Source organism: Perissodus microlepis, chromosome 15 (genome assembly GCF_051167445.1).
Source record: "Perissodus microlepis isolate ML-2025 ecotype Zambia chromosome 15, ASM5116744v1, whole genome shotgun sequence".
NCBI classification, from domain to species: Eukaryota; Metazoa; Chordata; class Actinopteri; order Cichliformes; family Cichlidae; genus Perissodus; species Perissodus microlepis.
Genome location: NC_140475.1, coordinates 14,467,993 through 14,480,445, shown reverse-complemented (window position 1 = coordinate 14,480,445; position 12,453 = coordinate 14,467,993). Strand labels below are relative to the sequence as shown.

At 41.6% G+C, this 12,453-nt stretch overlaps 1 protein-coding gene across 1 annotated transcript; it reads left to right on the top strand.

The window, feature by feature from the left end:
• The first annotated feature begins 4,460 nt into the window (after positions 1-4,460).
• Positions 4,461-12,382, top strand: tmem151ba (transmembrane protein 151Ba). Its single transcript, XM_084952439.1, has 2 exons — positions 4,461-5,057; positions 7,188-12,382. The coding sequence occupies exons 1-2, from the start codon at positions 4,968-4,970 to the stop codon at positions 8,628-8,630; spliced, it is 1,533 nt and encodes a 510-aa protein (XP_084808565.1). The 5' UTR covers positions 4,461-4,967; the 3' UTR covers positions 8,631-12,382.
• Positions 12,383-12,453: the final 71 nt, after the last annotated feature.

The window sequence follows — 12,453 nt, the reverse complement described above, 5'->3', positions numbered from 1 at the left end:
AACCACAATTAAACCTGCAGTCTGAGAGCAAAGTGCCCTATTAGGATGACATGGTAACAGTTTGCAGGCTTCTAACTAACTCTTACTGGAATTTATTTTCAGGGGCATGTCCAGAGGGGGGCATAGGGTGACATCTCCCCCCCCCCTCCAAAAAAAAAAAAGACTGTTTGTTAATCTTACAGTGCTAAACATAGATAAGACCTGTTGTCTAATGTAATCATGATACCTACAATCACGAGATCTGGGTAGTGGCTGAAAGAATGAGATTGTGGAAGAAGTTCAGTAATTTGGGAGGGATTTGGAGATTAAAGTGATAAACACATTAATAAATCAATAAGGAAACGACTAATAACTATTATTTTAAAAAATGATAATGATTCTGAAAAAGGACGATTCTGTATAATCTTCATTTTCCATTAAGTGCACTTTGATGCCTCGCTGCACAGTCACAGTGGAAAAACCCCAAAAGTCAAGGGGATAAGGAGGAGTACAATCAGTAGCTTTTCCCACACCCTCTCCTTTTCCCCCATCGGTCTTTATCTAAGAGTAAAGTTGAACTATTAAACTCCAGCTTCGCTCAAATGACTTCAGTAAGCTCATCATTCATTTCTGACTGTCGGCAGTGTCAGGAGAATCCCCGCTCATGGGTTTTTGCAAAGTTGAAATACCTTTAATGCAGATTAGTGTCTATTCACATCATCCAGTGCAAATTTCACTTTGTGGCTAACATGAATACATCTTTAGGCTAAGAAATATGAAACATGATATTCGCTTACACAAAGAGTCTTTCATGTAACATCATTTATATTAGGGCATAGAGCTACACCAGCCTCAAATTGTATTTACTTCTGATCAAATATTCTGATTTCCAGCCTCCCCTCTTCCACCCAACCTGCCCTGTTATTCTTCTATCCTGTTCCACCCCATTAATAATTCCTGGAAACACCCCTGTTTCTTTCATATCAACATTCAATGAGGTTTAGGCCAATAAACGTGCAAAATAAGAAATATACAAAATGCTTAATAACAATACCTCCCCCACACTATGAAATCAACCTTGTCTAGTGTGCTAATAAAAAAAACCCAGTAAATATATAATCAAATAAATGAACTGTGTTGGTTTGCATTTCCAATTTTTGATGTTTAAGTCTCAGTTGTTCTGAGAACCTTAGTCTTCACTGTGTACCACAGCTGCAGGGATACCGAAAGCAGCAACATCACATACAATAACGAAAAAAATGAAACATTAAAATCAAAATACCAAACAACTTGTTTATGTGATTATTCCCCGCTTGAGTTGTGTGATTATTACTGCCTCTGAATGATGCATGAGCCCATGCACACTTTCTTAAACAGCATTAAATGAACTGCTTTAACAAAACAAATACTCAACTGTCAATAAAACCAATTGCAAAATCTGATCACAGAACTAAAACTTGCTAACACAATGACATGTTCCTTTAAGCCCTTTTGGAGCATATGCAGGCCTCACATCTTCACAACTTGTAATCCTGGTGACACCCTGTGCAATACGATTTACCACAGAGGCTACAAATACTTTGGAAGGTATGCTTGTCTGTACATGGACTAATTATATCACCACAATAGCATGTGTGCAAGATGCACTCATCAGACTTCACATGTGTGCAGTAGATATCAAAATAAAGTTTGACCACGGGTGTCATCTGACCCATAGAAAGGAAGAAAGTTCTATTATTTTTGTTTGAAAGATGCCATATAAAGTAACCTTCATCCAGTGTGCATTTACAAGATCAACACAAAGCCAATTTGTGTTTATTTGTGATTTTTTTTATAAATAAACCTGTTGGCCTATTCATTAGGTGTGATAGAAGAGCTTATCAGTCTGAGTCTGTCTGCGTCAAAACAATCACTCGGAACTGTGCAAGGTGCACTCATGAAACCTTATTGATGTGTATTTGGTATCAAAACAGCGGGGGAGTTCAAAGGTGAGCGTGGTTCAGAGCACAATCACAGTAAAGTGTGATAATCTAAGTATGGGATCTAAGTCTGACTTACATAGAAGTATCAAATCTCACTAATGTACTCATTCAGAACACAACAAGCATCCCACTGTGATACTCCGTTCATCTGGCTTTTGTTTTTGAAGTCCACAGCGGAAGTCTCGGTTTTCAGGCTTGTCACTGGTAGCAACAATAAACCACAAGCACATTATTATTCATTGAGCTTTAGTCCTTTTTCTAAGAAGCTGCAAAACCAGAGCTTGGTTTATATAAATCTCATTTTGCTGGATTTAAAAGTGAGGAGACATTAAACATAAGCAGCTACTGATATGTGCTGAGGGGTCCTGTCTGTAGCAGCAGCAGCTCAAAGTGTCAGTCTGTAGTTGTTTTGCATGCTTTTGTGATTGATGCAGTCAAATAAACAGAAGAAAATATTCAGAGCTTTCCTTTTTTATCATCTGTATTTTTACTTTTACTTTTTTGAGACACTTCCTGTGGTTTGGCCTTTAGAGGGCTCACTTACACAGCTGCTTCTGTACTTTAATGGGAGGGGGGTAGGTCCATGATGAAAACAGTCTACAACATAAAACAATGCTGACTGTTAGAAGGAAGCATTTAGTGCTGTTAAGAGTTACCATCTGTTTTCCTATACTGTTGTGTTTACTTTTTCCACTTTACACCAGGAGTCCAGTCCAATGTCCATACTGTGCTCTGTGCTAAACACAGGTCGGTGTTCCAGGATCATACAGGAAAGTGTTCTTGTTTAAATAGGGCTGTGCACAACAAAAGCAAGGATAAATATTCAGTTTTCCCTACTTGGTCTTCTTATGGTCTCTTCTTTCACAAAAAACAATGAAATTATGACAAACGCTTTGGGGCAATTCTGTCTTTTTGCCCTCTTCTCCTTATTCACAGCATTAAGTAAACCATATCTCAGCTTAAACTTGAACTTTTGTACTCTTTTTCTTTTTGTCTGAAAGCTATATTTGGTGGAGTGATGAGATTAATTTGCTAAGAATTCAAAATACAACTTTATTGTAGAATCATCACATGTTCTTTAGGAAGTTTATTTGAAATGAAAAGTGGAATCATCCAATCACATGACAGCAACTCAGTGCATTTAGGCATGCTGACATTGTCAAGATGACCAGCTGAAAATCAAACTGAGCATCAGAATGGGGAAGAAAGGTGAATTAAGTGACCTTGAAAATGGTATGTTTGTTGGTGCCAGATGTGCTGGTCTGAGTATTTCAGAAACTGCTGGGATTTTCCCATGCAACTATCTCTATGATTTGCAGAGAAGAAAATGAGAAAATATGCTTTGAGCAGCAGGTCACTGGGTGGAACTGCCTTGTTGATGTCAAAGGTCAGACGAGAATGGGGAGACTGCTTTGCGCTGACAGGAAGGCAACAGTAACTCAAAATAATCACTCGTTACAACCAAAGTATGCAAAAGAGCATCTCTGAATCCACAGGACATAGAACCTCGAAGCCGATGGTCTGGAGCAGCACAAGACCACACCGGATGCCCACTCTTGTCAGCTTAGAACAGGAAACTGAGTGTATAATTCACACAGGCTGAACAAAACCGGACAACAGAAGATTGGAAAATTTTTGGCTGCTTTGATCGATTTCTGCTGTGACACTTGGATGACAAGGTCAGAACTCGACATAAACAACATGAAAGCATGGATCTATCCTGCCTTGCATATAGAGTTCAGGCTGCTAATGGCGTGGGCCACTTTGGGCCACTCGAGCGTCACTTAAACATCACAGCCTGTAGCCGATTGTGTCCATCCCTTTATGACTACAGTGAAATTATTTTCTAATGGCTCCTTCCTGTAGGATAAAAGCTATTAAAGTCTGACCAAAGTGTCTAACTAAAACACTTTTCATCGCAAACGCTGTCTCATGTTTCATCTTGTACAGCATGTCTTCAAACTGCGGTGGTGTCCAGGGTGGAAGAGAGGGACCCAAATGCAGCACACATAGGCAGACTAAAACGAAAGAGAGACATTTATTGACCCATATAAAGTCCAAATGGATAGATCCAGGGAATAGCCAATATACACAAACAATACATAACAAAAACCCACAGAAATAAAACAGCTGCAAAAAAAGGAAACATGACCTGGGAATTATATTTGCATTATATTATCTGATGATTAGGCCCCTGGTTATCTTTTGGGGAGTCCCATTTAACAAACGGTTATCTTGTCTATTATGTTGGAATTTGTATTTTTGATTGATTTGCGAATAAACTAAACTAAACTAAACCCTTTGACAAAAAGAAACAAAGCCATTTCCAAACAAGCCAAAAAATCATACCATCTGAGGAGCATCACAGGTGGCTTATTTAATTTCATATATATAACGAATTTAAACCCTACGTGAGCTTTTACTATTACTGTTTTTCAAAGAACTTGCTTAAATACAGATCAGAATAAAGATCTCTGCTGAGAGGAGCCACCCCCTCCTCAGCAGCGGCAGCAGCAGCGCCCCTCTGTGCTGTTGTGAGTTACGTGGACACGTACGTGCGTGTTATTTACATCGTGGTGTCGGGCTGGCTGCTCGCATGTGCCGCTGCCTGTCTCCTTTGTCCTGCTTCACAGCTTCACTGGGTGTCATGGGCCCTGCCTGCAGGGAGCGGAGCTTTGTCACTTCCCTCATCACACTGGATCCCTCGCCGCAGCAGTCCTCATCACCATCACCATCGCATCGCGAGAAGAGTCACAGCCTCTCAGTCTTCTTCGGAGGCACAATGACCGCGTTCCCGTAGGCTACACCATGCGAAGTGTGCCCACCTGAAACAGGCAGGGGATGCAGCATCCTTTGAGCCCTTCTGTTTGGGTTCCTGCTGCACTGGTTTCCTGCGGATGATGCGCGGAGGAGTTCGCGGCGTGTTTATGTCTCACTCTGCTTTGGAAAGCCCCCATCCCATCAGGAGATCCATGCACCACCGGTCTTTGTGTTGTTGTTATTACCATGTCCCCAGCATCGGCTGCAACGGCAAGTGAAAGCGCCACCGCCACCACCACCGTCCCCGAGGAGGAGACGGAAAGCCCCCGGGAAGAGGTAAGAACTGTTTGCAGTAAATTAAGGCTTTTGAGTAGTGTGGCATGTTTAAGTGACAGGCTGCCTCTGTGCATGCTCACTGTAATAATCTCACTGTAATAATCATTTGGCTTTTTTTTTTTTAGATTATGATTTAAGTGTTTGCACAGCACTTAAAGCGCTTTATTTGCCTATTATACGAACCCATGCGCGCACTCGAGCGTGTGAACGCCATGATTACGCTCCTGGCAGGCTTCCAAAATTAGGTTTAAGAATCTATCACGGTCCAATCAAGTGTTAAAACAAAAACTTATTTTGCTAATATCTTTCCAGAAGATATTGAAAGTCACGCAGCATTTAAAAGACATGTTGACGTTACTAGGGCGGGGAGAAGTGAGATGTTGTATTGGGGGGGGGGGGGGGAGTCTGTAAATTTCCCTTAAGGGAAAAACTAAAACAGATTTGGAAACATAAGGACTCAACAGCAGTTTTCCTGAATTAAACTATAACACCCAATTCCTCTCCTTCTTCTCCAGTCTTCCCCTACATGCACACATGCTGGGCAAGTTACATATCCATTACACAAGAGAGTCTTTTTATATAACCTAGCTGGTCTTATTATGTCAAGAGAAAGTGTCCATGACTGCGAGAGGCACTAAAGGCACCACGGCAGCCTCCTGAATGTGAAAACTGTACAGATTTGAACCTTCTTGAAACTGTTTTTCCTTTTAACCATAGCCACTTTCATATTAAAATCTATGACTCCTATGAGTGCAAACTGTAAAATTACATTAGGATATAAGCACGTAAGGTGGTGTGCTGAGGTGATTCTCAGTTGTTGCTGTCATGCAAAAGGAATTTTCACTAAATACAAAACAACACTGAAACCAAATATTAAAAAATTATACAAGAGCCTTCAGCTAACTGTACACAGAAGACTTTTAGAGCTGTTTCATACAATAACTGCCTTAAATATAAATGTAACTCAGTACAATTAAAAAACTGGATTCTCCTTTCATATTTTAGGACCAGCGCAAGGTTTTTCTAACACATTTTTAATCAGATTGTAAAATGCAGAGATGCATTTGCTTTGCAGGCACATAATCAGAACGATATCTCCTACTGCACAACTGTTCATCATTAACCTCGAGCCTGTAAAATGTAACAGTAGCCACAAAGTGTGCCACGTAGTATTGGTTGTAATTTTCGAACGTGGCCAGAATGCCGGTGAGCGAGCACTCCTCCTGCAGGAGGTTTATCTTAGTGGGGAATTTCACTGTTAATCCCTTTTGCTCTGTGGGGTGTAGCCTTGGGTTGGCAGTGTGCTTGAGGACCATGTGACCAAGGTCGGGAAGTTAATTATGATGCAAGAACATTGATTATTTATGCTCGTCTGTCACTCGAAGAGCACAGAGCTGACATGTCGAGTTCAATAAATCAGCGCTGTGATAGAGCAGATGCTTTTTTTTTTTAATGTGGTGTTTAGAGGCGACCTATAGATCAAAATCTAGACATTTACAGTCTAATCTGAAGTGTTTGAAGTGAGGTCTGTCATGCAAATGTTTTTTGAATGAATTTAGTGATAATCTTCCCCTTCCTGGGACTTTTGAATCTCTGCCAGGTTTTGTGTGGCTGTGCTCCTGCAGGGCGTAACCAGCTCTCGAGCTCTTTGATGCAGCCGCTGGGGTTTGCTGTGCCCCGAGGAGATAAAGGATGGCACCATCTAAATGCTGCCCAAGTCAGACTACAGCCTTTTTTTCTGCCTGTCTGCCTAAATGTTTTTGACTCTTTAAAATCATATCAGTTCTTTCAAGTCTTCAACTCTCACGTGACAACAGGATTTCTTTTGCATTTTAATGGTAATAATGAAGGAATCGTCTGATTATAACATGCACAGAGCAAGAAATGAGCAGTTGGCTCTTGGCTCATGCATAAACTATGCAAAAGCACTTACAACGAAGAATATTTCCTTAAATATTTTATACACATGAGCCGCTGCTCCTTAACTTTTTGCCTACAGGTATTTAGGTTGTGTTCATCAATGCCACATTAAAATGTGCCATTCATTTAAATCTTCAGGTATAGGTTACTCCTTCTTATATTATTATGTTAATACCTGTGTTTGTAATCATTTCTTTTTCTCTTTTGCAGCAACTGCCTCAGAAACAGTCTCTGGCTAAGTCCTTGTGTCAGGAAACTCACTGGAAATGCCTGCTGCTGTCACTGCTGATGTACGGCTGTGTCGGGGTGATGGCCTGGTGCCAGGTGACAGAGGTCACGCGCCTCACCTTCAATAGCGCCTACAAGGGAAACTCTATGATGTACCATGACAGTCCCTGCTCCAATGGCTACATCTACATCCCCCTGGCCTTCCTGGTCATGCTCTATGTGGTCTACCTGGTCGAATGCTGGCACTGCTACACCAGGAATGAGCTGCAGTACAAGGTTGATGTGGACAGCGTGACGGAGCGCATGCAGCGCATGCAGCAGGCTACGCCTTGCATCTGGTGGAAGGCCATCAGCTATCACTATGTCAGGAGAACGCGACAGGTGACACGTTACCGTAACGGAGATGCCTACACCACTACACAGGTCTACCATGAGAGAGTAAACACCCACGTAGCCGAGGCGGAGTTTGACTACGGTAACTGTGGGGTTAAGGACATCTCGAAGAACCTGCTGGGCCTGGATGGTTTCCCCATCACCAAGCTGAGGTTCACCAAGTGCTTTAGCTTTGCCAATGTGGAGTCTGAAAACTCCTACCTGAACCAGCGGGCCAGGTTCTTTACAGAAAACGAGGGCCTTGATGATTACATGGAGGCACGTGAGGGGATGCACCTGAAGAATGTCGACTTTAAGGAGTATATGATTGCCTTTTCTGACCCTGATCACCTTCCCTGGTATGCTTCCAACTCCACCTTCTGGGTAGCGGCTGCTTTCACCTTGTCCTGGCCTCTGAGGGTGCTGACAGAGTATCGTACTGCCTGTGTGCACTACCATGTGGAGAAGCTGTTCGGCTTTGACTACGTGCCAGTAACGCCATCTGAGGAGCGGGTGTATTGCAGACACATCCCACGGGTCAACACAATTGACAGCACAGAGCTCGAGTGGCACATCCGCTCCAACCAGCAGCTAGTGCCCAGCTACTCTGAGGCGGTTCTCATGGACCTGGCCCAGCTCTCAGGGAGCTGTAACAGCTACTCCTTATCCGGAGGCTACGGTAGCTACAGGCAGAACTGCGAACGCTGCCACCGTGCCATAAGCAGCTCCTCCATCTTCTCCCGAAGCGCCCTCAGCATCTGCAACACTGGGAGCCCCCGCATCCCGTTCAGCGCCAGCCGCTTCTCGCTGGGTCGGCTGTACGGCTCCAGGCGGAGCTGCCTGTGGAGGAGCAGCGGGAGCCTGAATGAGCAGTCGTGTCCCACAGAGAGCACGCGCTGTCTGTCAGGCCAGCAGGCCAGTGAGGAGAACCCTCCAGCCTATCAGGACGCGCTGTACTTCCCAGTGCTCATCGTGCATCGCAACGAAGGCTGCCTCAACCACGACCACCGCTCGCTGCACAGAAATGGCTCCTGTGTAGAAACTTCACTCTGATGACACGAGCTAAGGCCAAGGAAACTCTTCACACATGGACTCTTGTGTCTCTTTAACACAGAGATTTTTTAAAAAAAAGAGCATTCTCTGAGTTACCACAACAAAGGATTTGTTAACATTTCTAAACATACTGTCACCTGACACAACAGCAATTACAACAAAGTATGTGTGTGGAATTTATCACTCAATACATCAGGGAAAAACAGACCCGATGAGACTGTTGTTTAAAATACACCGAGGCTTTAAAGGATACTGCCAAAGTGTCATGTGCAGCCCTAAAGAGTCTGTTGAGATTCAGATAACCAATGAAAATCAAGGGCCATCCCATCCTAGTATAAATGCCATATTTACAGATCTTAGTGACAGACAATTTACAAAGATATGAGTAACATTTCCCGGTATATGAAGCCTGAAATGGGCTTTGACTCAGCAGCAAATTAAAAAATTAAATGGATGCCAAACGAGAAATGGAACGCAAAGATAAGCAACCTTGTCAAAACACACTAACGAGACTAAGTAGTTTTGCTGAAACCAAACACCCTAACCCTCTCATGGCTCTTATCAAAGTGAAGTCAGTACAGTCGACAAATACAGAAATCTGCATGTTAACACATTTTGATCCTGGATGATTTAATGTCTCCATTCAAAGTTAATGCTCATGGAAATCCATTCAAAGAGAAAAAAACTGAAAATAAATGTGCGGATAAAACATTCAGTCAGCTGATATGTGCTTGGCTGCAATGACATTAAACTCCGTGGCTCGCCAAATATAGCACAGGAGGAGTTTGAATAATTTAGCAGACGAGGGCTGAAGGACACGAGGATTTAAAACTGATTCATAAACACTTCTTTAAACTGTTCAAACTGTACATTTTGTAAAGCAGTAAAAAATACCCTCACTGCACTGCTGAGAAATCAGTGTCAACTCCGCCAGTTTAAAATCTTAAAGATCCATTTAGGTTCGCGTTGGGCAATATTTTCATTGAGCCTACCTCTTTATTTAAGTGCCTAGCATCAACCGTTACTGACAAGCACAAGCTGCAATGACTTCTCATCTCATCTCACTATCCTCCCATTAAAACAAGCAGAAGAACACCCCAAGGTTATTGAAAACATAGGCAAAAATGCACAAGTTTGTAAGAATCAGACACAAAATGCTTTTCAGATTTCTTTTTCACATTACTCACACAGCCAGCCCTGTGCTGCTGCTGCTGCTGATGCATATCAGAGAGACAGCTAGAGAGCTGGCCATCGAAAACACTCGAAATAGGCAGAGGCCTGGATTCACTACTGATAGTGTCAGATTTAATAATATAAAAGGATTACTTTAAAACACTAAAACCTACTTCCTCTCAGCTGAGTGCATGCGCTATCTGATGGGAAATTTACTTTTGCAGCCAAGAACCGAAGCAGTGTTTAATGCAAACAGTGACAAAAGCCACTCCCTGCATCACAACCCATCGCTCAAAGTTTGGTTTATTTCTTCCAGCACTCCTTAATATTTTTGGACAGTCTTTTAGCCACTTGAAGGAATGGAGGCTAAGCATAGAGGACGTCCATAACGACGGATGTACATGGATCACACTCCCATTACGGCCATCACTGAATACTATGAACCTCACCTGTGTTTAGACATTTGGTGTTGAGATTTGCCTTCCCGATAAAGTGATCAATCAGCCATACTCATTACATTCCATGTGTGTTGTTGTGTTTGGAGCTGTGGACTTAGACACAACCCCCTCATAACAGACTGAGTCACGTTTAACTAACAATTTTAACCTGTTTTCACAACTCAAGGTCATCTATGCAACCTCACCCCAAACTCAGGATAGTATTCAGGTCAACGATTCTGCTTGCAACAACATCCCGATAATTCACTCATGTTCTTATCTGCACATAAAGAAGGTAGAGGTGCAGATGCAAACATCTCCAGTCATTGAGTTTCACTTCTGCACTTGCTATTCATAAATCCATCACTTAGTCTGTGTGTAAAGGTCCGGTAAACTGCAACGTTTTAAAGTCGATTTTTGCTAAAATTGATTCCACCGTGAAACACAAGAAAAATGCGGTATCTTAGCATGAAAAACAGGTTATTACCAGAGAAATCTTCCACTAGAAAAAACATCTGCATTATCAAAGAAAACAAAACAACTCTTCAGAATAATACGTCTCATATTACCTCTCTAACAACTTAATGCGGTGGGTTATGAACAGCTTCAGGCTCCTGTATTCAAGATGCTAACACCAAAATCTCACCGGAAATCTTGAGATAGGGGGACATTTATGACAAGTGTTTGAAATTAATTAGTTTAATCACAGAAAAACTGAAGTGTACAAATGGCAAGTTATTATTTTAGGCTCTCTATACATCTCTATTTTGAGTGGTTCCAGTGTGTATGGTAAACTATTCACAGAACAGATGTCAGTGATCTGAGCTAAAATGGCTGGGAATCAATTGAGCTAACAAGTTAATTTTTAGCCCATTCAGATTCTTTACTTACTTATTTTGTAGCTGTGAAGGACTGGATCGCAACCGAGCTCGTGCTGGTCAGAAGTCAGAGACTCAAGTGGACGTGCATGACTCAGAGGACAACACAAATAACAGCATGCAGTCTCCACAGGGCATTTAAATGTACCGAAATGTCTTTTTTGTTATGTTAATCAAAATATAGGAGGATGCACTGGATGTCAATGCTAAAGTCACTGTGCCACCAAAATCATCACAATCTCTCCTTCATCATCATCATCAAGCCTCTCAGGTGGCTTCACTGTGATATTCATACATAGTCCCGTGTAAGAATAGAAAAATGTGTTTACCCGTGAAATGTTTACGCAGCAACAGAAACAAGCTATTTGACCGATTACAATCTGACTGAAACTTTAAAAGCTATACACTTTTCCTCTATAGATGACTGTTAGAATAACATTTCTGCAAAGAAAGCAGCTATAGCCGTTATCATGTCTTATGAGGTAGATTAGGCTCGTACGATGATTTGTATTCTTTCACTCAATGATGCTTTGGGCCTCATCTTTTTATACTTCCATAAATCTGTGGATTTTTAACATTGTAGAGCAGGATGGCTTTGTACTGTAAATAAATAGAGACAGGAGTGTAGAATGTCAGTACATGTGGATATTGTGTGCACACATGCACACAAACACACACTTAATGGTAACTGGAGCAGGGACAGATTTGATGTGTTGCTATTAAATGGAGAGAAGCAGAACAGTCCCCCTAAAAAGGCTGTTTTGGGATGGTTTTGTTTCCCTTTAAACACGTTTTTAATCATTTTAGAATACTTTTTTTAAAAATACAAATGCTGTTGGTGTGATTTGACTGCTTTGGCATAAGGTATATCTAAGCATAAACATATGCTTAGTGATTACTAAGGATCTAAATATAATAAATCAGTATCCTGTCATAGATTTTTCTGCTTTTTGGCTAAATTAGTCCAGAATAACCTCTATTCAAATGGCTCTGGAGACTGATTTGTGATTTTAGGTGTGACACCTGTGACATACACCTGATTCATGGCTATGACTGTAAATTACATCTGACTGATAATTTTGTTGCCGCCTAGTTCAAGAGTTACACTATTTACCAGTAGATTATAGGTAAAAATAAAACAATGCAAGTCTGTATGTATTCCAACACCATCACGACGTTGCCTTGATGTTACATAAGGACTGAATACCAAACATGTGTATCAAAGTAGAACAAAAAACTCAATAAACTGAAATGCTCACTAAAATATCTGGTCTATTTGTTTAAAAATACACAACAGACATGCCAGAAAGACTATGATCACTGATCTGAGGTCAA